Source organism: Oenanthe melanoleuca, chromosome 7, assembly GCF_029582105.1.
Source record: "Oenanthe melanoleuca isolate GR-GAL-2019-014 chromosome 7, OMel1.0, whole genome shotgun sequence".
In the NCBI taxonomy this organism is placed as follows: Eukaryota; Metazoa; Chordata; class Aves; order Passeriformes; family Muscicapidae; genus Oenanthe; species Oenanthe melanoleuca.
In genome coordinates, this window is record NC_079341.1 from 14,650,772 (window position 1) to 14,678,689 (window position 27,918).

General features: G+C 38.4%; 1 protein-coding gene across 6 annotated transcripts in view; it reads left to right on the forward strand.

Annotated features, from left to right (window-relative positions):
- Window positions 1-27,918, forward strand: part of ZNF385B (zinc finger protein 385B) — a 144,402-nt gene that overhangs the window by 68,839 nt on the left and 47,645 nt on the right. For 4 of the 6 annotated variants that reach the window (XM_056496737.1, XM_056496738.1, XM_056496739.1 and 1 more), the window contains one exon: window positions 25,009-25,139. The exons of 1 other annotated variant lie outside the window; for it this stretch is intronic. In XM_056496737.1, coding sequence (XP_056352712.1) covers window positions 25,009-25,139 — 131 coding nt within the window. Of the gene's footprint in view, window positions 1-7,077; window positions 7,235-25,008; window positions 25,140-27,918 lie in introns of those variants that run through there. One more of the 6 variants, XM_056496741.1, reaches the window with a different exon arrangement.

A 27,918-nucleotide genomic window follows, 5' to 3' on the forward strand; every position in this document is an offset into this window, starting at 1 on the left:
GATAAGTGCAGTTATCCATGCAAGTGATGAAGAATCTCACCATGATTTACACAGAGTACTTCTTGTATGTTATTTTCAAAACTCACCTGATGGCCATCCTGGATCTTCATGTCCATGCAGAACTTCATTTGCTTTGCTTTCTTTTTTAGCATCCTCCTTGTCTGGCTGTGCTTGTGTGGTAACCATAAAAAAAAGAGAGAGTTTAATGTGTAGCTAAGCTACTACTTCTGAAGTGATTTTTGATTTTTTTCCTCTGCTTTTAGCAGGTATTTAGACAGTAACTAAAATGTATGCCCTTGGTGATGCTGTGATTTGTGGTAAAATAAAGTTCATAACTACAGAATCAAATTGTTCTTTCTAGATTCTTGTGGGGAGTCTGAGGAAAGACAGAGCTTTCAGAATGGAGGACAGAAAATTGCTTTTAGAACTTTTCTCCTTTGTCACTGTTCAACAATGCATCAACCATTAAATGTCAAGGCATTTGTCCAATGCAAAAGAATGGCCAAGTTCTCCATGTATCTTGCTCCTGGTTACCTGTATTCCTTGTTCTTGTTCAATGAAGCACTCCTTCATAACTTTCACCACATTACACAAACCCACCTCATTGCTTAACAGCTTGGAATGCTGTTCTAAGCCTGTTTTGATTGATTGAGAAATGGCTGATATTAGTAAAACCCCAGAACAAAACTCTGCACCCCAAAATGCTGAACTTGTCATATAGTTCTACAGTTGTGTTCAATTTAAAGTACTCTTTGTTCATTGTTGTAAATAAATTTAATTATAATATATTCTTGTATTTAATATATGCATTTAAAAATAGAATTATAAGAATTGCAGACTCTGGAGAAATAAATTACTTTAGTCACAGCAACTGACTGGTCAGCCACAGACCAGCCTCTCCTTTATAAAGTGCTATATATTTATAAAGCACCCTCCAGTGATTACTTTTAAAAGGGGATGTGGAACTATACATTTTGTCTTAATCCCTTGTCTTTTTTAGGTGGGTTTTGTTTGGTTTTGTTGTTGTTGTTTGTTTTCTTGCTTTTTTTTTTTTTTTTTCTTCAGGAGATTTTAGGTTTATTTCAGAATTCAGAATTTATTTAGAAGAATTCTGAAAAGGTGGCTAATTCTTGATAGAGTTTGGCAATACTTCCAGGCCTCCTATTAGGTTGATTCATGGGCTTTATTTTCAGTGCAGAAATGAATGAGTTTTTTGCTATTATCAACTGCTTTTTAATTACTTGAGACACCATATATTAAAGTCTGTCACCATGTTGTGGTGGCACAGCTGAGAGAGTTAGAAATGCCAATAACAGGTCTGAAAAGTAGTTCTGAATGGTATTTGAAAACTTAGCACCAACTTCCTGAAATGACAGGGTACTACCTGCACAGCAGAATGAGAAAGCATGTGAAAAGAGTAATTCAAAATGTTTAAAGCCTTTGAAAAGATTGAGGAATAAGGATAGACTCAGTCCTATGGCTTAACTGAAAATGTAATTATATGCTTCTGTGATTTTGATGGCAATGAAAGAGTAGCTGCTCAGCCAGTAAAGATGTAGGGAATACTGGGAGTAGGGTGTCTGTCTCTCTTTCCCATTCTTTTTATAGCTCATGGTATCAGCTGAGCTCTAAAGCTGTATGATCAGCTTTTAGAAGGTTTCCTGTGACTGTTCTCCTTTACCTTTAAATTTTTATCTTGTTTTGTTGGAAGCTTTGCTGCAGTGGAATGAGGAGCTGGCCTGTGAAGCAGTTTGTTGTATTTTCTGACAAAAGGCTGATCACCATCTCCACTGCCCATCAGTGCTTAATGTGCTGCAGGTCACACTCCCACAGGGTCCCTGCTTCAGCTCAAAGTGTCATGGCTGGCTTGCTCAATGTTTATTCTTTACTCATGTGATTCCTCTGAGGTTAGTGGAATTAATCTAATGGACTAGAGCATGTGTGAGAATAGAAATAGGATCAGCAATCCAAAAAATCTGGTCTTTGTCCAGTTTAAATGGAAGATAAGTAAACTCTTAAAAGGGGAGTTATTTTCATTTCAGTTTTGCATCTTGAGTGCAAAGGAGTCCATGGGGAGAGATGTACATTTCTGATTAAATATAACTCTAGTTGTAGAACAAAATTAATCAGTTTTTCACTAAGCATACTCAATAGTAAGGGATATACTTCAAGATGAGCAGTGTTAGAGACTACATAATTACTCTGTGGCTCTGTGCTCTTGAAATTTTAAAATTATGGTAATTATCACATTTAAAATACATTTTATAAGTTTTAATATTAAAAATACAATTGAAATACAAGTGAAACTGATATTGAAACACATGAAAATAGGCTGCACTCACTAATTTCGTTACTTTCTGATCTTCCTTTAAAAGTCCAAAGCTATTTGGTTTCCCTGCCTTTCCCATGGGTCACTTTCCTTTTGCTTTATTGAATAGATTGCTTTGGATATTGGTTTTCCCAATATTAGGCTATTGAAATACCATTCATTTCTTCCACCTCATCATTCCTAATTATAACCACAGTGTATCAAACAAAAGGGACACTCTTTACTTACAGTATTTATGCCTCAAACATTTGTGGTGCAGCAAGGGGTTCAGACAGTAATTTGCTTTTAAATTAATCCTGGTATTAGAGGTAGGAATGGTGTTCTCTGGTTGAACTGAACAGTCTTAATAACCTCATTAAAATATTTATTTATAAATTGTAGATTTCAGGTCAACTCACAGTCACCTTTGGAGCAGTGCTTTCCCTGCAGTGAAGCTAGTGACTGGTTCTGTCTGGTCAGTGGGTATTCTGCCATTTGGGTGTTGCTGTTCCTTTGCATGCAGCAGCCTAGTGGCATTCTCTGTGCACATGTGGTGCTTTGAAACACGTTTCATTACATGAGAGGTCTTTAAGCCAAATGTTTAGTTCCAGCAGCTGTAAATGGTATCACTTTACTGTTTTAGCAGTCTGCTTGGGGGACATTAACAGCACTATCATTTTACTTTCTGAGTCCCTGTTCAAGTTTGGCCATTAAGAAATAGCATCAGATAATGAAAGAGATGAGATCCTATTGCAGTTTAATTACAGTGGAACAAACAAGCAAATGAAAACAAGTAAATAACTTTCTTTCTCCAGGATTCCAATTAAATTAAATGTAAAGACTTACTATACTGTGGTGTGATGCTTAGGAGCTAGTGATAGTCTTAATGTTCCAAAGATACATTACCAGGATCTGGGTAACATTTTGAGTTAACAGGAATTAACAGCTTTTGTAAACTGGGGGGGTGAGCTGATTACAGAAAATTTAACCACAGAACACACATTAAAACTTTCTAATATTTGGTCTAAATAGGAAAGATTCATCCAGATACATTTAACATTCTTAGTCTGCAAACCTATGGATTTCCTTTGCTCCTAGCTGAAGTTGTAAGATTTGGGAAATCCATCTGTTACAGCTGCCTGAGAATACTTAGATATGCAGTTATGCAAGTCTAACAAAAATGAGGATCTCTGCACTGTCTTTGCTTTTTAAAATTAAACAAAGGAAATGCTTCTACTTCAAATAGAGGAATTGCTTCTTGTAAATCCAAGCATCAGGGATTGAAATCCTTTATCTTAGAGCAAAGAAAGTGTAAGAAATATTAAGAAGCATAACAAAGTTTCTACAAAGTCAGTATTTTGTATCCAATTGTGAGTCATTCCGTACTTAAAAGTTATGTAATACTGTCAATTATGAATACAAATCCAGGGGGAATTTTAAGGCCTTTCATCAGAATTTTAAAACCATGATACCCTAAGGATTAATTCCCTCAGGAAATATGAGCATAAATAATGATGTATCTGCTACTGACCTCTGAGAAAATACACAAACTCCAATTTAATTGCATCTGGAATGAATTTTCACACCAAAAGGATCCAAAAGATGAAAGATGGACTTTGTAGAAGGGCAGCAAGGTTTTTTAATTTGAGTTATTGCAAGGCCATTGCATGGTGGCTGTGGCAGCTCTTCATGCTCTGCCCAGGGCTCCTTGCTCCAGGGCAGCACTGCAGCTTCTCTCTGCCAGAATTCTGCAGGGAAAGGCTTCCCACATCTGAGCCTTCACACCAAGGGAGTCACTTTTTCACAGACTAGGGCAGCAAGGAACTTCTTAGCTAATAGAGCCAGGCAGCAGTTAAATCTCTGCTTTTAGTGGTTATTGCTAGAAGTTGCTGGATGATCTGTGGGTGTGTTTGCCAGTTTCTGCACTGTTCTTTGTTTTCGTGATTTGATACCTTTTAAAACTTTATGTATTTGACCTCTGTTTTCTGTTTGTCTTAAATACAGCTCTCCCTCTGCACTTATGTAGTCTGAGACCCCTATTCCTTCACCCCTGGTTTATCCAGACACTGTTTTTTATTTAAGGTGTTTAAAAATAAAAGCTGAAATACAAGGCAAACTGCTAGCACTGGAAGTCGAGAGTTTAGAATAATTTCAGTCATGTGAAGGAAAGATTCATAATTTCATACTTTGTCTGAAGAAGTTATATCTGTTTTTTTTCTCATCTTTCCTTAAATAAATTAAGCCATGCTTCACATAGATGCTAGTGCAATGTACCTCACAACAGCTTTGTGGGAATAGCTCCTAAGTTTTAAATACACACCCTCTCATTATGCCTCATATGTTATGAATGTATGTTAATCTTCAAATACAACTTGTCCTTGGCTTTATCAGTGTCTTGCTTTGTTTCTTTTGGAGTTCCATCTGGAATTTTTTTCATTGAAAATTCTTTCCCAAAAGTCTTTCCCCTATAAAATAGTCTTTCCATATAACTCTTTAAACTGAAACCTTTTATTTCCTGTCCCATCACACATTTCTTTAAATTATGTTTCAGGGAAGATTTTTTTGCTCCCTAGGTGAGAGCAATTTCAAACATGTTTGATAAAAATACCATTGGGACTGAGTCTGAAGCTGCCACTCAACTTGTTTCCTTTTCCCTTTGAGTTTTACCTCATTTCATGGTGTGTGGACTTCTTTCCCTTCCATTCAATCCTGACTATGGATCAGAAATGTCATTGTGGTTTATTTTCATCACCATGGGAGGTGGTGGACTCACCTTCCCAGGAGGTGTTTATGAAAAGGCACTTGGTGCCATGGTTTAGTTGACAAGGTGGTGTTTGGTCATAGGTTGGACTTGATGGTCTCAAAGGTCTTTTCCAACCTACTTCATTCTGTGGTTATTATTAAGATTTGTCTTTTCCCTTCAGCTCTCCCTTTCAGAGAAGCCTTGTCAATCTGCCAGCAGTGATGTGCCAGACTGCATTGTCCTGCCTGTAGCTGGGGCTGTGGGTTGGCTCAGTCTCAGGCTCAGAACCCAGCAGCTGCTGTGCCAGTGGGTGGTGCCCAGGTCTCAGGCTCCTGCTGCCCCTGATGGGTGCATTGTGTGCTGCTGTTGTGCATCCCTGGCACAGGGGCTGCTGCCTCTCTGCTCCATCAGAGGAGAGAACTTTCACCTTTTTAAACGAGCTCTTGTCTTGCTGGGTGTCTGCTCAGGTGATTTTCCTAAACTGCAATCTGTGTGATTGAGCAAGCCTAGAGCAGGACCTGCTGAGGCAATGCTGAGGTTGGATTAACAAAACTCCTGAGAGTGGGCAAGGAGCTTATTTAAAATATGGTCTTGCCTTCTTTCTGATGAAGTTGCTTTTATAGTCCTACTCCTTATGTTTGTTGTTGTGTTTCTTTACATCATGTCCCTTAGCCCCTAGATGAGTGAGGTCTGAGATGCTGAATTTATCTTCTTCTTCCTCGACTGACAGAAAATTACTTGCTCAAAAGAACGAAGAGTAGTGATTCTTAAGGATTTTATTTCCACATTAAGCACCTTCGCTGTGGGTCAGAGAATTTTTAAAACTAGAATCAATCTGTGTATTTAATTTCAGTTTATCATTAGAATATTCTCACTCAGCTGGAAACTCCCAAGCTGGAGGAACAGACCTCCACTGTTAAAGCCTGCTTGCCCTTTCATATATTAACATTTAATATTTTTGCTCCTGTGTGAGCTCCTAAGTCAATTCAAGGCTTCTTAGTAAAAGCAGATTTTGTCCAATGTGAGCAAAAGCTCATAATTGTCAGTGTGAAGTGTTCCTTCTGAAGTGTCAACAAAATTTATTTTGGCACAGAGGCAAGGTTGTTGAAAGCTGAGGGTGCACTAGAGGCCATGGTAGAGGTGAAAGGAGCCTCAAGTGGGATGGCAGGGCTGTGGGGAGCAAAGGCAGGGGAGTGAGAAACTTCAGTGACAGGGAAAGGGTGTGTAGGAATCTTTCAGCAGGGGAAGCCTGGTGAGGAGGAGGAAGAATCACTTGTATCTCAGTTTTCCTCCTTCTCTTCTGCATTATCCCCTACTACTTGTTGTCTTGCTAGTATATTCCTCCTATTATCCTGCACCTTGCAGGAACTGCAAGTCAGGATCTGCTCATAGGGCAGGGATTTGAGGGGCTCAAGCTGCTCCTGCTGCTGGGGGAGGATCAGGCAGCAAACCCTGGGAAGAGGTTTTTGTGTTCATGCTGCCACTAAGGTGTTGGGAGCAGGGCAGTGGTGTCAAATTGAGGGTGAGGCAAAGACTCTTGGACAGGAAAATATTCTTTCAGCTGTTCCTGACAGCTGCTTTCTCTGTCTGTGGGATGGCTTTGCAGAGCAGGGTTCTGATTTATTGCATTTTGTTTGTACCAAATCAGCAATAATCTGCTATTTATAATTATCTTTGGAAATTCTCTGACTCCTCAACAACAGGATTTAAGATAGAAAAGGTAATTCTTACTCTGATCCCGTGCATTCTGTCCATTCTGGGGCAGGAGCTGTGCGGAGATGGAGGGATTTCAAAACCTAGGACTGGAATCTGAAAGGTTCCAAGTATCCCAGGGCTGAGTGCCCTCAATTCCCATCAGTTACAAGTTATGCTGTAATATGAGTTAATGGATTATGAGCAGAGAGCAGTGGGACTCAGCTGTTAGTCTGAGCTTCTGCACATACCCTGTACTGGAAGAGTTGTGCTGGAGAGAAAGCAGATCTGTATGGCTAGAGGAAAAAATTCAAGGAGGGAATCCTTGATTTTTTTTTTTCCTAGATTGTGTTGTGTTTCTATGGATGAAGCAGCACTTTGCATGAGGTGGTGAAGCACTTGGTGAGGAAGATGAAGCATGAAGCTTCTTTATTGCCTCCCATTTTAAGACATAAGAAGAGGAAAATATATGTGTAAGAAGAGAGAATAAGGTAAGGGGTTTTGTGCAGTGACTGTTTTATCCTTGAGGGTATGGGGCTGAGTCAACTTCTGCTGTGTTTATCTCGTGCCACAGCTGGAAGACAATCTCTTTTGCCTCTTCATTAGCAGCAGAACTACAGTGGGCAGGAGGAAGCACAAAGGCTCTTCTGTCTTTGCCTTTTTTTTTTTTTTTTTTTTTTTTTTAGCAAGGCTCTGACTCAAAACTTACTATTGAAAAGAAATTCCATTAGAACCTGAGACTCTGTACTGGCAAGTAGCATCCTATTGCTAAGGAATAACCATTTCTTGAACATTAAGATTGCTATTCAGCTGTTCTTTTGTCTCTATGGCAACTTTAAGCAGTAACAACAAAGCAGTAGGTGATGTTGTCAGCCAAAAATCTGTAACGTTCAAGGGATTGTTGATAGCAACAAAACAGATGCCAGGGCATGGTCACTTATAGCCAGTAATTGAGACTTCAACTATGGCTGAAGTAGAACAGCATGGGACATTTTGAAGCAGAAAATACACCAGAGAAAGTAAGGTTGATGCAATTGGCAGTTTTTATAAATTATGCATGAGGTCCTGCTTTAAAATTCTAAACTGTGGTTTATCATATCTAATGGAATGAATTGTTTGAAGAGTGAACAGCTCCTTGTATGTACAATATATGCCACCTGGAGAGCAGCTCAAGATTTCTTCTCAGTTTCTTGATGGAACAGGGAACAAGAGCCACTTTAGAAAAGTGGAGTCAGTTTCTAAAGGTGCTAAAAGTTGAAGTTCTCATCTAAATTCAGCATTGTTCTGAAAAACTAAGTATGTTACAATAAGAAAAGGAAATGCTTTTCTTAAAAATAATAAAATAAAAAAGGGGTTGGGGTGGGATTATCATCAATTTTTAATCTTAATCTCATGGTATCAGGGATTAGGAAGTTTTCCTGACATGTAAAATTGAAAAAAAATTCAGGGGGAAAAAGCCATGAGAAAATCACACTGAATGTTGCTGAGACTAGTGCTGGGAACCAACTATGAGAGAAAAAAAATTTTAAAAGGTGATTGATGTTAAAGCAGGGAGAATAGGAATTATAGTAGTTTTTATGTAGAGATATGCTAAATAAGGAAATCCATTCTTAAGAAAAAGTAGTGACAGATGTGTTAAGTTAATTAAAATAAAACTCTATTATTTTGAGTAATTTTTGTCTGATATTTGACAAATCTATATGAAATGCTGGTGCTGGATGTATTGTGGGAATTCTGCCTCTTAATCTGTATGTATGCATGCTGTCAGTGCAGTATGCACCAAGACACCTTTTACAATCTTGAACTAGCCAAATTTGACTGCCACTTTCTCCAGTTAAAGTATCATGTTAGTGTTCTGTATTTTGTAAAAGTTTCACCCCATTTATTGAACGTGGGGCTCCCCTTTGTTTCAGCTGCCTGTTATCAAAGAAGGCTTTTCTCCTCCGTAAGAAAGATGGAGAATGGAAAGTGGAACCGGTTGTTCTCCAGAGCTTACTTGGCAGCATCAAACAAACCCTGTTTGGATGCAGGCAAACAGAACAACTTTTTTCACTTAACAACAGCACAGGATACAATCTGATGTCTCTCTTAGACTTCAGAAAACTGGACAGATACTCACGTGGTCCTTGCTTACTATGGCTCCAGTTACACCTGTGCCCCTCTTAAATGAGGATAATATTAGTGTATTTTATTTAATTTGTTGTGTTCCAATAATTTAGCCTACTTGCTCTAGGAAACACATCCAACTTCTGTTTAAAGTTTGATTTCCTTATTTGTTTTCATTTGTCTCTGATATGAAAGCTTTCTGAGCAGTCTTTTGGGTCTAAAAGTGTATAGATTAATCCAAAGTATGCATTTAATTCAAATAAAATAATAGAATTTTTGAAGTTCCCAGTTATTTAGACTTATTAACTTATTATTATTGTTATTAACACTCTTAATGAAACTGAAGTTCTAACCTGTATCATTGTCAACCTTTCAAATGTCACCGTGTTGTGTGACAAAACTTAGGCTGAGCTCTTAGAGTTTATAGCTTCTTCTGCTGTGCAGTTTGAGACCAGGTCAGCTTAAGGGAGCAGTGCAGCCACTGGTGTGGTTAACACTGGAACATTTCAAAGGAGAGCCCTGTTACAAGCTATTTATTACTTGGTGTTAACAGCTCCCTACTGATCTAGTGAAAAGTTCAGTATTAGTTTGAATGAACAAATGAGATTTTTATCTTGCTTATTTTCTCCTATATATTTTTTTAAAATTTATACAAATATGTATCCTTCAAAAGATAGACCACTTAAGAAAGCTGTCTTTGTAGTCAGCTCTGGTGTGTCTGTCTACAGGGGATCTCTTCCAGATCAGGGCTTGAACTCTGTGTGGAGCTGAGGTGATGAAAAGTGGAATAGTTTACAGGAGCAGGCTCCAAGGACAGCAGGCCACCGTGGGTGGGGTGGGACCCTCAAGGCAAGGTCTCCTGCTTTGCTGTGAGAGCCAGGTGTGGGCACATGGTACTGAGGGGAGATACCAGTGGCGTGGGGAAGGCACTCAGTGCCAGGGCACTCCATGGAATGACCTTTTTTAGAATGAGAGACAGGATAACAGTAGCTCCTGAGACTGACAGGTTCCTTTAGCAAAATGGTTGTAATGCAGGTGCTGGAGGTTTTTCTCTGCCTGTTTGCTCTGCTGAGAAGGACAGTTATTATGTAAAGGTGCCAGATGTACATCTGTCATAGGAGCTAAAGGCCATCAGGTAATGCCAGCCTGGCCTCAAACTGAGCAGCACCTGCTTAAGTCAGTACCCACTCAGAATCCACTTGATTCTGTGAAATCAAATCTGCTGACTCAATCAGTGAAATTTTATATCCCCTTTTAGTCCTCTTCCCTTTGCTTGACTCTTTTGGGGAGCATTTCCCTATGGACGTATTGTATGTATTAAATCTCACCAATTCTGTAAGTTGTTCAGTCTACAACAAAGCTATTATTGTCCTAAATTCCAGCTCCATAAACACTTCTGAAAGTTACATGTATTCCTTTTTTTTTTTTGCTGTGATTTATCACCAGTGACAATTTTCTTTGCAAGCCAAATACATATTTATAGTTTTTTAACTATAACTCGCTTTTCCCACATAAGCAAAACATAGAGCAGTGGGATTCCAGACCTTCAGGGAAAAGTGGTCAATATTTCTACATTGCTCTTACCTTTATTAGACAGAACAGTTCTTTCTTGCTATTGAAGGATGATCCTTGAAATGCCTAAGCAGTTGTTATAATTCCATCAATTATTCTGCATCATTAACAGCTATCATCTTCCTAATTATTTTCCTCTATATTTTCTTTTAAGTAATTAAAGTTCCAGACTATGAGCAAGATCTTGACACTTGTCATTATTTTCTATCTGCTTTGAAAATATGGTATAATCTTCCTGGCCATTCCTTTAACTGTGACATGTATTGTAGCTTCTCTTCAATAGATCTGTTTAAAGATTTGTTTTTTGGAAGGGTTTTTTTGAGATACACACATGTATGGAAAATACACCAAATTCCCTGGAGCCAGTCTTTTTTTCTCTCTTCTCTGCCAGCTTTTCACTTACCTGTACTTCTTTTCCCACGTTCTGAGTGCTATTTATAGTAAAGTGATTTTCAAATAATGTGGTGTTTGACTGACATTGTAGATTTGAGGTAGAATTCTTGATTTATTTCATGTAGATGGATTGGATGACTTGAGATTTTCTAGCCTTACTTTTCATGATTCAATGATCAGATTTTAATCAAAATGCTTTGATACGTGTAGGAATGATAGCTGAAAGTTGCCATCACTCTAGAAAAAGTAAATGCAAGTTCTTGGATATATATATCTTCCTTTGCTGCCACTTGCACAAATCCTAATGTCCCTAAATGAGAGTTCCTGCTTTTTGCTGATTCAGCTCACGGCTTTGCCTGCAAGCTGATTATTACAGTAGATGTAAGGGACGTAGCAGCTCAGGGTGCTCAGGGTGTTTTATCATGAACTTTGCTAGGAATGCATTGTGGAACATTAGCATTTAAAATGAGAATATGACTGATATTTAGGAGTAAAATTGTAAATCTTGTATTTACTGCAAAGATAGGCAATGCTGCTTTTGAGTGTGACGCATGTTTGTCTTTAATATGAAAATATAAGTGTTCCATGAACAAAAGCTCCCAGTTCCATTACAGCTGTGGAACTTTCCATTTCATGTGCAGTGGTAGCATGACTTTACAAATTGCTTTGACAAAAATAGTATTTATATAAAGTGGAAAATTCCACTTGCATAGAGGGAATCTTAGCAACCTTCTTTTCCCAGAATTTGCAACTGCTCCTGTATTCAGAACTACTAAATTGTTCAATTGTCAACAACCAGATTTGACAGAAGTGTAAAAAGTGTTTCTGCTTTACTTCTCCTCAGGAATAGGTATGTTATTCCAGAATGACACTGTTAGTGTTATATTGTCTTCTGCACTTCAAGTGAAAAAGACTGCAAGTACTATCAGAAAATAAAAATGCAAATTTGAAACAGATGTAAGTGTTCTTGTTTCGTAAGACAGAGCATTTTACTGCTCTATACAGAGAAATATAGAGCTATTTCTATCTATTTCTATGTTACAATGTTAAACCTTTGACAACTCTGTGGAGGAAGGATCCACTTTTTTGCTGTTAAATGGACCCAATAAAACACATTGCATTGGAGTTCTCATTGATGTTAGCTGGTAACATATACTTGTGGTTTTATTTGCTTCTGTTAAATTTTGTTTTACTGATCTCTTGATCTAAACTCATGATAAAACTTTCTGAAAGATATGGCATCCTTGAAATGAAGCAAGGCCATGCTTGTACTTCATAAAATAAAAGTTTAACACTGACTATCAATATCTTGTTGCAAATTGTCTTTAACAAGTGCAATCATGGTACCCATCGCAGGTCATCTAATTCTTTCCTTGCCAGTGTGGAACTGCTTCTCTAGTACGTACAACACTGTTTTATTCAGTCTTGATACAAATGCATGTGCTGTTGAGAATCTCAAAATCTCTTAAGAGATTATTTCTGCACTTTGGTTCAGATAAAAAGGCTGCCACTCTGAACATTAAATATCTCTCAGAATAATCTTGGTGTCAAGAAGCTTTCCATGATGTTCAGACCTGTTTTTCTCAATTTCATATTTTTATATCAGTTCTCTCTATTTTCCAAAACCTTTCAGAATTCTTCACCTCAGAAGTCTTTTAAATACCTGTAGCCCCTCTAGGCTCTGCATCTGTCATGTACTGTTCCAATGGTGTCCATATTTAACTTTTTGGGTTTTCTAGACTTCCCAGAGCTTGCTTTGCCTCAGTCTCTTTTCAATTTGTAAATCCTTTCCCAGTTAAAAGGCATCTGCTGCTCAGCACAATAAGCTTTATCAGAGATGGACATATGAGCCCTTCTTTCATGTAAAGGATACATGGATAGTTTGTCCTTCATGCTGTGACCAGGTTATTAGGCTTCTATTAGGCTTTTTCCTCCTTCACCTTAATTGCTACTCTGAAAGGTCAATCCCTTGCTCTTTCAACCCAAATATTATTTGGAAACACATCAAACGTTTTTACTATTAATACCTTTTTCTTATATTTCTCACTGCATGACCAAGGTCACTAAAATTTTTTCAGGCAAAATGTCCAGATATTTTTATTTTCAGTAGTTTTTTGTCTAAGTCTTTTAAACTCTGCACCACTGCATGATACAGTGATTTATCAATCTATGCCTAGCCCAACATATGAAGACTGGGTGGTTTTAGATTGATTTACAGATTTTCTCTGCTTGAGCTTGTATGTACAGAAATGGAAATACTGGCAATGCTGATCATGTTCAAACCTCTGTTCTTGTAGGCACCAAAGTTTGAAATCTCAAAGTCAGCTGCAGTTTTCTGATGCTTGCCACCCTGGAATCCAGTTGCTCTTATGATTTCTTCTTATTCCCATTTTAAGTTAATTTTCCCTATCTTTCATAATGGATCCCAATAATTAAATAATTTTCTGCAAGTGAGCACTCATGTCACAGGATGGCTGTTTCTCAGTTTGAGATGGAGGCGTATTTAGTCTTCTTTTTTCATGTTAAATGATTGCTCTTCTGAAATCCTTTGTTGTAAACAATGCTGTTAAATCTAGGGGAAAAAAGGTGATGTTTATGGCTGTTCCGTTCTTTTATAATAGAAAACATATCTGAGGATTAAATTTCGCTTTGCCTGGTTTTTTTTAGTTGGTTGGATTTTTTGTTTTAAATTCAGTTATCTGATCTTCCTTCTGCTGACAGACATATACTGTAGTAATGGAGAAATTTCTCCCAGACCCAAGTCAAATGGTTCATCAGAACTGTTTTGAAAATTCCGGAAAAAGGACACAGAAATTACAAGGGGTAGGTACCACCAGTACCAGAAGGTAGAGGGAGATCACTTGTGCTTCTCCTGGAAGTGTTAAAAAATGTGGGATCCTTCTGCAGGTGAATGAACTACAACTGCAGAGTGCAAGTTCAGAGCTGCCTACTTGATCAACTGCTTAAGGAACTCCAGCTCCTGAATCAGGGACTTTGGTTATAAGGCCCTGAGTGTGTTCTGGGGTATGGTTTCACTCTGAAAGGATGTATCTCTTGGGAAGTTACGTGGCATATTTTAAACCATTCTGGAATGCATGAACTGTGAATCTGTCTGGTGCATCCACAGAAACATACCAGCCTTGACTTAACTGAGGAGCCAGTGTTTCATCCTTCCCTTGCAGATTTAGCATGCTGCAGCAGATATTTATGTAAGATGTTGTAATTCAGACATCTGCAAGGAAATGGAGGGAGGGTCCAATAGAAGTGGCAATAAATAGAGTGGGTGGGCTGTGCTGCCCTCCCTGCTCTCCAAATCACTCTGCTCGACTCCCTTGCTAGGTCCCTCCTACAAGTGCTGCTCTGTGGAAGTGCTGCTGTCAGTTGTTCACCTCTTCCCAGTCAGTGTGGGCACGTTTCATGTCCTCAATGCATTCCTCTGTGCTGCAGTTTGAGAACTATTAGCCAACAAAGAGCATGTAGCAGTTTCTGTGCATGTGCTACCAAACTGACAACATGAATCTGATAACAAATACTTGGGTACCTTGTCTTGCTGTTGCTCTGCACTGGGAAAGGTTCATTCACTATGGTGTCTGACCTGGCAGCTGCTGCTTCTACACAGAGCTTCTCCTGCTGAAGTCATTCACCCAGATTTCACACTTGTACTGCTGCTAATCCTGGTGATTCTCTGGACTTAAAAGGAATGATGACAGATTTGCACCAGGGCAATAGATCTATGTTTGAATTATATGCCAGAGTTTTGTACATCACACATCATAGCTCCAGATTTAAGTTTATAAAAGCAAGCTTGCTTGTCTTGGATAGGCAATTAAAAGGGAAAAGCAGAGTTATACTACAAAGTATTTTACAGATTTCTTTGTGTCTAAACATATACTCATCAAATACCTTCAACTGTGACTTTAGAATCTTACATGAATAATTTTCTCCAGGAATATTTCTGGGTAGCATTGCAGTGGTTTTACTCTCCCTTTTGCTAGGAGTAGCATTGTAGCCACTAGAAACATCACTGGGGGTGGAAGCCATGCCTTTGCAATAGCAGTATTTTTCCTCCTTTGTGCTTTTTCCCAGTTCTCTCCACTTCACAAAACCAAAACACCCTTTCTTTGAATTATATGGTTTCAATTCTCATTGTTAAGTTTTGAATATTTTAGAAATACAAATTTCAAATACATATTTCAAACTATATGCTTTCTGTTAAATGTGCATCGCCTTTCAGTCAGAAAATCCTCTCTTCAGTCTTGCCAATCACAAAGTATGAAGTGAGGTTAAAGATGTGTGGTTCTCTTGAGAGAACTAATAAGAATGTTTAAATGTGAATTTAAAGCCCAGTGATTGGAAATTCAAGCACATTCTTAAATCAGGCATCAGAACAGGGAGGAAAAAAAGTGAAGGACTCATTGCTTCTTTCTCACTACTCAGAGTTATAGGCACAATTATTTACCACAGTATATAACCAGGGATTTAGAAGTGAAAGGGAAATACCCTACCTGTTCCAGGAGGCAAGCTGGAGTCTTTCTGCTACTTAGATTCATCTTTAAACTAGCATTTACGAATCTGAATATGAAGTATTTGATGATTGTTTTTAAAATTAGAATGAAATTTTACACTTATTTTTAAGGTAGAAAAACATTATTTATTAGAACTGAGGGGGAGTTGCTTTTTAGTAGGGGAAAAAAAAGACAGAATAGCAATCTTGCCCAGATTTTAATTATGCAGCAAAATGTTGCAACATGATAACACACCAAACAAGCAGTAATGAAAGCAGTTCTGAAAAGAGGATTGAGGTTTTTTCCTCTAAGATATCCTTATCAGGATATTTCTTTTTATCAAGCATACTGTAAGGGTTTGAAAGTTCTTCTAAAGAAACCCTAATAAGAACACAGCTGCAAACTGTCTCATGGCAGAGGCAAGTTAGGAAATGTGGCAATAATAATTTGGCTAAACTTTAAAATTCCTACAGACTCACAAGAAGCTCCTACAAGAGCTGTGTGTAGAGGTAGGAAATGGAAAGGGGTTTAAATTGCTAAGAATGAGGAAGAAAGAGCAATATGAATCTATAGGAAAAATATAGAAAATAAAATGAAACTTAAATCTTTCTGTAAGTGCACTTACAATACTTACAAAATACCAAATTAAAAGGTGGATTGTTATCATTAGAGTCAGATAAAACCAAGAAGTTTGGATTGCATGGGGCCAGTTTTTAATTACATTTTGTTAGAAAGATCAGTTGTTTTCATATGACAGTTGCCAATATAAACAAAAAAAGCCTGCAAGAGCAGGTCAGAGTGTCTCAATGAACCAGAATCTTCAAAGCTCTGGCTCTGACAGACATACCACAGGGATACTTGCATGGATGAAAATACAGATCTGTGGTGCTTGTCAAAGAGGTTCCAGAGCAGTGAGAGGACTGATGGGGTCACAGTAATTTTAAAAGAGAAAAACAAACAAACTTACTTTAAGAAGTAATAGGTTATATTCCCTTTGAAGTAAAGGAAAAATGAATTATGCCAAAGTATATAAAGGAAATCAAGAGCTGAGCAATAACCAATGCAGCACATGAGCAGGAATCCCTATTCTGTGAATGCAGGACTGGCTGCTGTGTTTGTAAGATGAACTTGAGTTAACACTGCCGTGTTGTCAGCTTAAACAGATACCATCCTGAGAGAAATAACCAGAAACACAATGTGGCAGGCATGAAAATTGACTGTAACACTGCAGGAAAGAGAAGGCCTAGTTCAGATGAGTCTGGATGAGAATAAGACTCATCAGTGCTCAACAAAATTTTTCATTTCTGCTGCTGCCGACCTGGTTCTCTCTGTTTCACAACTGTGACTTCAGCTTGACCAGCTCACTGGTCTGCTTGAGGGCAGATTTCTCTTTTGTTGGTTTGTGTTTGTTTACAACTGGTCTGATTCCCTGTGCTGGCTCAAGGGGAGTGGTAGGAGAAGAGGAGCAGTGGGGCTCCCCAGCCTGCTCCTGCTGTCATCATGGGAAGTAGATATAGGCTGTATGGCACATTTTTACAAAATGCTTTCACACTTCTCTTTATTTGTCTTTATTTTCAGCATAGTGCTTGATTAATTACATTTAATTGATGAAATAAATCATATTAACTGATATTAATTAGTCTCTGGGAAACTAGGAGAAAATAGAAGTCTTTTTTTTGAAAGGCTTAAATCAGTTGAAGCACTGTTAAGTCAGTTCAAATGCTTGGGTAAAAAAAAATCTTTTTTAGTCCAATCTCAATTTAATTTAGTAGAAGCATTCTCCTACCTGCTTCTTTTCTTCTTTTTTGTTTTTTTTCTTCTCTCTTTCTGAAGGTAAGCTGAGGGTAGAATTGTTAAAGGTCATGTCATGCATTCTTTGAAAACATAACAGCATCAAAAATCTTATGTATTAGTCCTGGCAGGGCTGGAGCACTGCTGCACCCCAAAGCAGAACAGGGTTTTTAGTCATATACCTGTGTTTAATTAATGTTCAATAACATCACAAAGGTGGTGGTGTGAGCTAGCAGATCTGCTAATTTGAAATCTATTGTCTTCATTCTCTCCCTGTGTAAATAAAAGGTAGATAGCTTATATTTTAGTTTTGTAAGTTTTCAAGTTCTTACTAATTCATCAATGCTGACTTTGAGAATAAGTAAAGCAGTGCACCTTAATTCAAGAGAGACAGGATTTGTGGACTTTGATCTTCTGAATGCCATGACCACATGCTGTCTGTAACCCTGTGCTCCGAGGTCTTCTTTTATGAACTTTTCAAAAAATTCAGACAGACACCATTTCTTTTCATTTTTTTTGTTTCTTTCTTCCCCCAGAAGTTATTTTAAATACAGCTCTGTAGCAGACAGCTAGCTAGTAACCCTTTTAAGTTTAATTCTAAGAAGAATAGAAGGGAAAATGCCAGTGAAATTCAGTTTATCAGTCTTCTAGGTTATATTTTACTGTTGAATAGCAGGCTGCCCTCTTTCTGGGGTAAAGTTGCAAAAGCTCACATAATCACAGATTATTCTGAGTAGGAAGGGACCCACAGGGATCATCAAAGTCCAGCTCCTGCTCTTGCACAGGGTAGCCCCAAGAATCAGGGGGCACATTTCAGGCACATGGTGTGCTCTTCTTGCTGATCATCAGAGCTAAACACACAATTACATCAGCCCAGGGTTGTTCAGGCTTGATAGCTGCTCACTATTTCACAGCACCCAAAGTCACAAAAGCACTGTGTTGAAATGAAATTATTTGCCTCTAAGTCTTAAACTGTTTGTTTACATGTGCATATACAGATGTTTAAGTGCTGCAGAGGTGGTGGATTACAACCCTAGTGACTAAAGTAAGCATCATGGCACTGATTAATAGTGGGAAGCCTTTACAGGATTACATGGTATGTGTTTTATTATGCCTTTTGGTTTGCTAAAATCATTCATAATTTTGTGGTCAGAACAAAAACATATGAAACTTCTGATAAACTGGTAGACTTGTAGTGCTTGCCTTCCTTTTGTAAATGGCCTACAGAACTTTAGAAAGCTAGGAGGATGCTGCAGCTCTTGTGCTCTTTCCACAGGCAGGTTCAAGTACCTTTCTTTGTATTTTTAGGTGAGAGAAGTGCTAAGCTTGATTCCTACTCTCATGTGTGGAGTGAGGTCTCTGCACTATTTTTTCCAGGCATGGTGCTATAGGATGCCCTGGTAACTTGTAAAGCTTGAGCTCTGACTTGTCCCTTGCTGTAGTTATTCAAGGAAGTAGATCTGATTAGGAGGAAGATTAAATCCTTCAGGAAATCCTATAAAGATGTTCTTGTTGCTTTAGTTAGGGGCAACAGCTAGTAAAACATGTACCTGTTTGATCTCTTCTGGACAGGTGCTTGTGTGCTGTGGCAGAGCAATTAAATTCAATGTGGAACATGTGTAGACTATGTGGACAATACCATGAAGGTTTTTAAATCTGCCTTTTTTCCTCGTGTTGTTGGTTTTTATTTTTAAACAGAGGGATAGTGGTTCCTCTAAAAGCCTATGCCTAACTATGGAAATTATGGCAAGTAAGGAAAAGATTGTGACTGGTGTTGTGATGGTTTGGATAGAAAGGGAATGGATTGAATGTAAAAACTGCTTTTGAAATTTCTGAAAATTTGAAGATTATAATTGGAAGGAAAATATATTTCATTTGGTGGAGACCTGGATTTCCTTTGCCAATATTTTCAAGAGACCTCTTTGAATTAGTTCTCACAGCAGTCTTTTATCTGAAGGATATTTACAGGGCAATACCAATAGGAAAACTTTAAAAAGGAAACAGAAGCAACTTGGGTAACTGTATTTTGTATAGGAGATCGTGTATTATGCAGGAAAAGCAAATGAGGCATGAAGTTCTCTGAGCTGTGATGACGTTCAAGAGCACTGGTAATGGTCTAATGTGGTTAAGGGATTAGACATCTGTGAGGATGTGTGTGTCTAGACCTCTCTTACCTTTGTGTGCAGCACTACTGAGCTGGTGGGTTGCATATTGAAGGGGAATAAGGAGCAAGAAACCAGCTGCAAACATAAATCTGTTTGTCCAACAAATAATCCAAATGATTCCTTCAGCAGCATTCCTGGTGACAGACTTGTTTGGGCTCTGTGGGCAGCAGCTCAGTACCTCCAGAAAAAAAGCCTGTGCTGAGGCTCACTGAGGGTTAGATGATGGCCTCACCAGAATCATGGGTAAGAGCTGGATTTTGAGAAAAATCAGGTTATATAAGAGTTGAAGAGATAACAGAGTCTTAAAAACTGACTGCAATTAAGTGCTTTCCTCCAAATTATGAAACCCTCAAAGTAATATATATTGGACTATTTTGCTCCTGTTCTTTATCAGGGAAGCTTCAGTTTGTAAGAAACTTGTGTTTCCTGAACCAGAAGGGAAGGGAGTGCAGTGCTTAATGCTGAGACAATTATAGGCTTGGTGCCCAGCACCCAAGAACACACACTGAGATTGAAAAATGGAGACTGTTATAGAAGTTGCACCATGCTCTGGACAAGACTGTGGCTTCAGTAGGTATTACCTGATGTGTTTTCAGTGAGGGGACAGCAGCAAAGCAAACACCTTCTTTCCCTGCATTTGGGTTGGGACAGTACAAAAGGCAGGGGTGGGGGCTGGTTTAAATAAAGCAAGTAAAAGGATCCTAAGGATTTCAGAAAGATCCCTATTAGTCCAGATGGCAGGAGAACAGAGAGCTGAAAAAGATGCAGCTGTTTTTTCTTTTACACTTGGAAAACTTCAAAGTGAAAACAAGTCCAAAGCAATGTTTCCTAGAAGCAGATAAGAGCAGAAGAGGGGGTAATGCTGCTTACTCAGTCTGTGGAGACCAGAGGGACAAGCTTGGCCAATCCAGGGGATTCTGAGAAAAGCCAACAGGGACTGCAAAGCTTCAGCCGACCTTAATGTAGGCCAGAGCATTGCATTTATTAATAGTTGTTATTGTTTATCAGAAAAAATCCAGCTTACTGAGCTTGATCATGTTAAGCCTTGACATAGCACTCTGTTTTTCAGTCAAACAAATAGTCTGGATTGCTTTAGAAGTCTAGAGAACTATCTCTTTTAAGAAGCTAATGGCAAATATTTCCATAGTATCAACAGATAATAGCAAATTGCAATTGTACTCCTGCCAGCATATTTCTTCTAAATATAGTAAAGGATGTTTTGTAATTTATTTAATTGCTTAGACTTGACAAGGAGCCAGTGCTAACAAACTTGCCTTGGTAGCAGTATAGTGCTTGTGGCGTTCACTTGGCTTGGGGATGTCAGTACTGGGAGGAAAAGTGTGAAATGCAGAGTGAAGCACAACTGCTGCAAACCCTGCTGTTTGCTGTGCAGGTGTGAGTCCTGAGCCACAGGAACACACAGGGCCAGCTGCACTGAGGGGACAGGAGTGTGAGTCACACATCCTGCAAGTACAGCAAGGACAGGGCTCTTCCTGATGGAATGGTCAGGCAGGTGTGACACAGCTATTTAGGGAAAATGCAAGATAATCCGTTCTGCTTCTAGTTATTGGACCTCACTTCCCACTCCATCTGTTCTGGTATCTTCCATAAGAAACCTGTGGGGATTTCTGTTGTTATTGAAAAGTATTAGAAAGACAGTAAAACTGCAAGAAGTATAAGATATTTTTTAATTAATTCTCTAACGTATTTGTCTCTAAAATACTGAAATTCCAGTTTCCTATTGTTTTGTCTCTATCTTCTCCCTCTGCAGCCCCCCTATCCCTGGTAGATATCATTATTTGTCCATATATGTGATTTTGATATACTGTATTTAGAGATAAGGGCAATAAGTATTGACATAGTTGTTTTCAATACTCATATTATCATAAATTTTCAATATCAGTTTTTTCATTATCTTCCTAGCAAGTATGTGCATAATATTTATTATCTATAATCTACTTTTTTTTAATAACCATTTTATCATAAGGCTTTGGAGATGGAAAATAATTAGCTAGGCAAAGGAATATTAACAATTAATGGAAGTCAAATGAATTCAAAATAACCAACTAATATTTCAATGAGGAAGGATCTTATCCAATGAACATATGCTTACTTGTAAAGTTTGGTTTTATTTCTGGAATTCTTATGTGAAACTACATGCAATATATAGCTATACAGCCCTTCTAAATTAGTTATATATAATATCAACATCAGGTAAGTGATGGTTGATTTTTTGGATTGACTAAATACCAGAGCTTCCATTCATTTCAGAAGCACCAATTTTCAATTTAATTTTGGTGTTGACCTAGTGTGGGCAAAACAAAAGGAGCAATGTTAAAACAAATGAGTTAAAACAAATGCAACCATGTGCAGTCTGAGGTGGATGAAACATCAGTGTCCCAGTGCATTGCAGTGTATGCAAAGCCATGTGGACATGGCCAAAGAGGAGCAGCACCTGTTCCACAGGGACTTGCTTGTTCAGATAAATATGTGTAGGTAGAAGAAAAACTTCTAATAAAATGAGACAGTTTGGGCTATCTGAAAACCTCTTTTCCTCCTCTTTGGCAAGAGTAAAAGGGGCCAATGGGGATCAGTGCCTTTTGCAAAGTCTGTCCACAGCTTGCATTCCCAGTACATAGATAGCTCCTGCTGTGGGAGTCAAAATTCAAGTTATAAAATATTTTTTAACAAGTATGAAGCTGGAATAAGCAAATGCCTCTACAAGAAAGAGCAGTTATATTTATTCCAAAGATTTACAGGTAGTTTAAAACAATCCGTGTTTGACAGGGTAAGTTGTGTTTATCATTAAAATGCTAATGAAATGGTAAACATCTGGTAAATTCATTAAGATAATGAAGCTTGTCAGTGACATCTTTTTTTGTGCTAGTATTCCTGCTTGGTTCAGGTGTGGATAAAGATTTGGTGGAGTAGTGGTGAGAATCTATTTGACCATTGGGAGCAATGCCAGGGTAAAACTGCCCTATTGCATTTGAGTTGATGATTTTGTCATGAAGTGCTTCTACTTGTAATTTAGGTCACCTTGGCCTCATAATTCCTTCAGAGGCTTTCAGAGGTGGGCCTGAAAGCCAAACCTCAGTCCAACAGGGTTATCAAACACATTTTTTATGATTAATGCCTTTACTAATGAGTCTGGTAGGTGTATATGTTTTCTTTTCTGTGTGAACTCCAAATGTATTCTAGTCTCCTGGTTATAAATTACTCTGGCAGCAGAAACACCATGGACTGCAAAACTAGAGAGAGATTTCAGGTGTCTTTTTCACATGAAAGATTCTGTGCTCAAGCAAGGAGTACAAAGAAGGTTGCATTTTTGTCAGTAGGATGCTTTAAAGATTTTATGTCAAATGCTTTCTATACATTGAAGAAGGACAGCATCAAAAAAGTAACTTTGATTTCAAATGTCAGTCACAATTTAAGTCTATTTTGGTTTGGTTTTTCTTTTCTGTAAAATTGAGTTAAAATATGTAGCTATAGCTTCATTGAAGTACATTTATGTAAAGAGAGGACAGGTCTTCTTTAACTTCACAGATCTTTAATTGCTTATGAACTTCAAAGAGAAACTTGCAGAAGTTAGATTGATGATGGCCCTTTAGGTAATTGAATACAACATAGCTCCTGTTTGAATGCAACTCTGAAATCCAAATTATGTAAATCTACTGTTTCAGAACCAGCTAGTAGAAACAATCATTTTTGCAGTTGAAGATACTTTCTTTGGACAAATTTTCTGACACACTGCTTTCCTATTGATTCATCTTTTCCATTATGGATATTAATAAGAAACTATAGGCATGTTAGCCTTTAGCTTTTTGACATTTGTGACTCCACTTGAATAAGCTTTGACATACAGTTAATTAGGCACAACTGTCAATTAGTCCCATGGGCTTATGCAGGAATAAATCTGACATTTATGCAAGTATTGGGATAGAAGAAGGGAGAAAAGATTCTGGGAAAGTTTCTCAAGCATATTTTTTCTTTCAAATTGTGCAGCTCTGTTGGGATGGTGTGAAACATTCTGTCTGCATAGCTGTCATTGACCCCAATCATCATGCTTTTCCTATAGAAGAAACAGAAAATAGATTACAGCCTGCTATTCATCTGCTACACCATAATATAATGTTTACTGTGCTGCAGCTGAGATCAAAATGACTGTCTCTCCAGCATCAACAAGATTTGAGCTCAGGGCTAGTTGCAAGTGTTTGGTCATCCAAAAAAAAATCCATGCAGCCCCATCTGGCTTCTGAACTTAGCTTTCCTTTTAGATACCATAAGATGGGCTTGAAATTGTGTCTGTGGAGGCAGGACAGCAAGAAGGAGGAAAATCTCTCCTTTGCCTTCAGTTTTGTGTGTCCTTAACAGGCAGAAAGAGAGATCCCTTAATGGAGGACTGGTGCTCATGTAGCCCATAGGGATTGCCTGGCATTTTGCAAGTGAATACAAATTATTTTATGTTATGGGAAAAGACAAGGAAAATTGCTTGTTTGCTTTTCTAACGCCCTCATTCTAGCTCCCTCTCAGCCCCTCTCCCCTTCCCTCCTACCCATCCCCTTCCTGGCTGGGTTAGAAAAGCTCAGATGACTTCCATAAGAAAAAGCTCAGGTATTGTGTAAGCTGTGCTTGAGAAAAGGGAAGCTCCTGAGAGGCCCTTTATGCTCCCAGCTGCTGGCCACTGATGAGTGGGAGAAGGAGGTAATTATGGAGAAATTGTGACAGAGGTAGGAGAGACAGAGAGTGACTCACCCTCCTTTAGAGGTGTGGGACACTTATGTTCTACTGCTGGCTCCTGTCAGTGTTGAATTATTTATTCACCCAGGAACAGATACTGAGGGGTTTTTTTTGGGTGGTTTTTTATTTTTCACTTTGTATTTCAGTGAGGGAAATTTTGTTTGAAATCTATTTTGTATGGTTTCAGGGAAAAAAATACTCCCACTGGCATGGCTGGGAGCTGTGTGTTAGGCACACTTATTGTGTGAATGGGGCAGATATCTAGTTAAAAATGAATATTTGGATGTCTGTGCCTGCCCATTCCTTTGGGATCGTGCTGAGCAATGATCTTAAATGTATACAGAAAAAAAATTGGCATATAAATTTCTAGAAATCTTTTGTTTGGAGAGCTCCAATTTAGAAAATAGTTAGCATTGCATGTAAATAATTATGTTCATCTATATGCTAGCTGATTATTTAATTGTTGTCTATTTTCTAATATTTCCCTTGCACCATAAAAAATGCAATTTTTTACACTTTAGATGAAATAGTGTTTGTGTAGCACCTGATGGTTAGTCAGAAGAGGGAAAATATAACATGCAGATCACTATTTGGAAACAAGCCTCTGCATTTCACCATACATACATGTATTGTCTGTGCTGGCTGATCTAGTAGGCAACCATGAATTGCAAAAGCATTTGGCTTTCATGGGCACCCATCCTGGCCTTTCTGGCACAAGAAGAATTTTACAGCTGTAGAAAGGATTTATTCTTCCTGCCAGTGTGATTTATATACCATATGTCTTCTCTTCAGCATCTGAGTATCCATGGCCATAGGGAAGTGCTCTGCCTGGTCTGTACTGTGTGTAAATAGGTTCTTTTTCATAATATTAACTCCTAAAGAGCCTTTTCATCAACCCCTGTATAATTTTTTCTTGGCAGTTGTGTCAGCTATGCTGTGTGTGTTGCAGAAAGGAGAACACCATGAATTCCTGGTTTTGTTTGCTCTTGGCAGGCACTACTACACTTCCCACCCTTGTGCGCACACCTACCTTGATGATGCAGCCTTCCCTGGATATCAAACCCTTTATGTCCTTCCCTGTGGACAGCAGCTCTGCTGTTGGATTCTTCCCAAATTTTAACACAGTAAGTAAAGGTGTTTCCACATTTAGTTTCAGTGTATGCTTTCCAATCTGGTTCTAATATCCAGTATTGAAGCTGCCTTAAAACAGTGCATTGCTTACACAGTTCTAGGGAGCCCTTTGTTTCTGTGCCATGGTTGTTGCTTTTCCCCTGTATCAAAGGCTTGGGGTGGTGTCCAGCCATTTCACTGTGAACGGGGCTGATTGGTTTTTAACTTGGTGTGCTGAGGTGGTGCTTGCACATTGGAAAAAATAATCCCATGCTATGTTAAAGATTTGAGAAGTGATAGAATGATTTGGAGCATTTGTCTGGACATGTCTATTTTTATGTGCTGTAAAAAAGGAAACAATAAAAGCTCATGGAAAGACAGGTGTGACAGGTAAGACCTAGGTCCTTACACTGCTGTGAATCAATCTAAGTCTAATGCGGCCAGGAAAGCTACTGAAGAATGTTATAATTTCAACATTAAAGTGCAAAACTGCACAGCCAGCCAACGTGAAAGATATGAACCTGTTATTTTTGCTTTATGGTAAAGCATCTTGGGTTTGTTTTTTGTTTTTTTTTAACAAAAAATATATTGGCAAAATAATACTTCTGTGGTTCTTCACGTTTATCAGAGCAGCAATTAAAAAATACACTCTTCTGTACTTCTCACTTCTTTATCAGCTCATAAAAACACCATGAGTGTTATCAAAATGCTTGTTTGCCATCGCACTTTAGCTTAAATGTTTAAGCTAGTGCAGCAGGAGGGAAGCTGTTGTGAGTGCTTTGTGCCCAGTCAGTGGGTGCAGGCTGTTTGCAGGTGACCGGCGCCTGACCTGCTGCGCTTGTCGCTGTGCCTGGGGGACGGGAAGGCAGCAGTGTCAGCAGCACCCCCAGCCTCCAGCTGGAGCCCTGCCAAGTGCTTCCCTTCACAGACCAGTCTGTCTGACCTTGGAGCAGCAGCAGCAGCGTTGTCTCCCCACGCCGTGCTTGTGCTGCAGCGCACGGTGATACAGGGTGATGGGAGGTGACACACCAGCCAGCTCCTGTCACAGCACAACGGGAGAACAGGAGCAATTACTGCTAACTCATTGCTAAACATGAATGGAAAATGTGTGTCTGTCGGGGAGATGCAGGGATGTGCATTTGCACAAAGATATAAAACATTAGGGAAAGCCAGGTACATTAAAAGAGCAGGCTCAAACCTCAATACCATATTAAAGGAGCAGTGTGTCATTACTGTATCTAGGCGTGATGCAGTTCATGTTCATTTTCCATCCTCTTCCTAATACTCCCAGGAATTTTGTTTGTTACTGATTTATTTGCTTTCCAGTTGCACAGGTTGTCTTGGTGAGCTTTTTCACAGAGCTGTTCACTATGACTCAGAGAAACTTTTCTCTAGAGATGCAGTTTTAGAGTCAACCAACCACTATTTGCTTACTGGTGGTATTACTAAATATCAGAGTCGCAGTAGCCTCTAGAGACAGATTAATTTGTGTATTTATGCTGGTTTTGCCTAGTTTATATTTATCTGGGTTACCTTTCATTTGTCTAATTCCTGTCATGTTTATCCTTCACTACTGTCATTCCTCTCCAAACTTCTGTAGTTTTAATTAAAAATTAGACCTGGGGTAATTGGCAAACATTGTCAACTTGATTTCTACTTCCTCTCCTGGAATTCTTGATAATTTTATAAAATTATGCTGCTTTACACCACAGATGTTGCATGTTTAATTTCTTTATTTTAAGAAACATCTTTTCTAATATGCAGACTCTGCCATTTATCTTGCAGGTATTGATTTTCCTTAAGAGTCTTTCACAATGGACTTCAAAGCTCACTAGAAAACTAAATCTTTCATGATTATCTACTCACATGCACAATGAATGCTAGCTGTCATGCCCTTCCTTTATTTCTAACTTAGCACAACCTTTGCAAATGTACATTTCTAGATTTTTGTATACGTAGTATGTTTTTATTTATTCTTTTTCATTCCAAAGTGGTGGCAATAGTATGTAAAAGCCCTTAAAACAATTTTCCAGAAGATGATTTTGAGTTACAGAAGCTAAATCCAGTTGAACCATAACATATGCATCATCCAAAGAGCCACAAAATTTTTTATCTTATGTGGGAAGTGAATATTAGAAGATCCAAACAAAAAGCCATCATTTGCTTTATGGATCAATCAGGAAATCTATGCACTTCTTTCATAGACTTGTCAAGGACTGCAGACAGGGAAATCTCCAGTGTCCTATCTTCATCTTTCTGTCTTCCAAGAGACAGAGGGGACCCTTCTGGGGTGCTGAATGTGCTTGCATGTGTTCGCTAAAGGTGGCAAAAGAAATGGTCTGAGAAGAAACTTCTTTGGATCCACCTGCATTTTCAATGGCTGTCAGAGACAGAAAAATCTTTCTAAACCTTGCCAGGTTTTTTTGGTTCCTGACTTCACACCAATGGCCTTCAAAAAGAAAAGTTTCTGCATGGGAGTGTAACAGTAAATACCAAGGCAGAAAAATAAGGTAAAATAATTTTATTAACTGTATTAACTACAAACATCTTCAAAGGAACACCCCCTACATTTTTTTCCCAAAAGAACTTCTCTTATTTATGGAAATATATTTAAAATCTGGGATAAACCCTTACTTATTTAGTTAACTTTGACAGTTTTCGGTTCTGAAAACATCTGTGATTCTCCAGATAAAACATTAGTGTTCTTATTTTGTTTTTGGAAGTGTTTTGATCCCTAGCTTCTCTCCACAAGGGGTACTTTCAGCTGAAGCACTAAGCAGACTCTGATTTTGT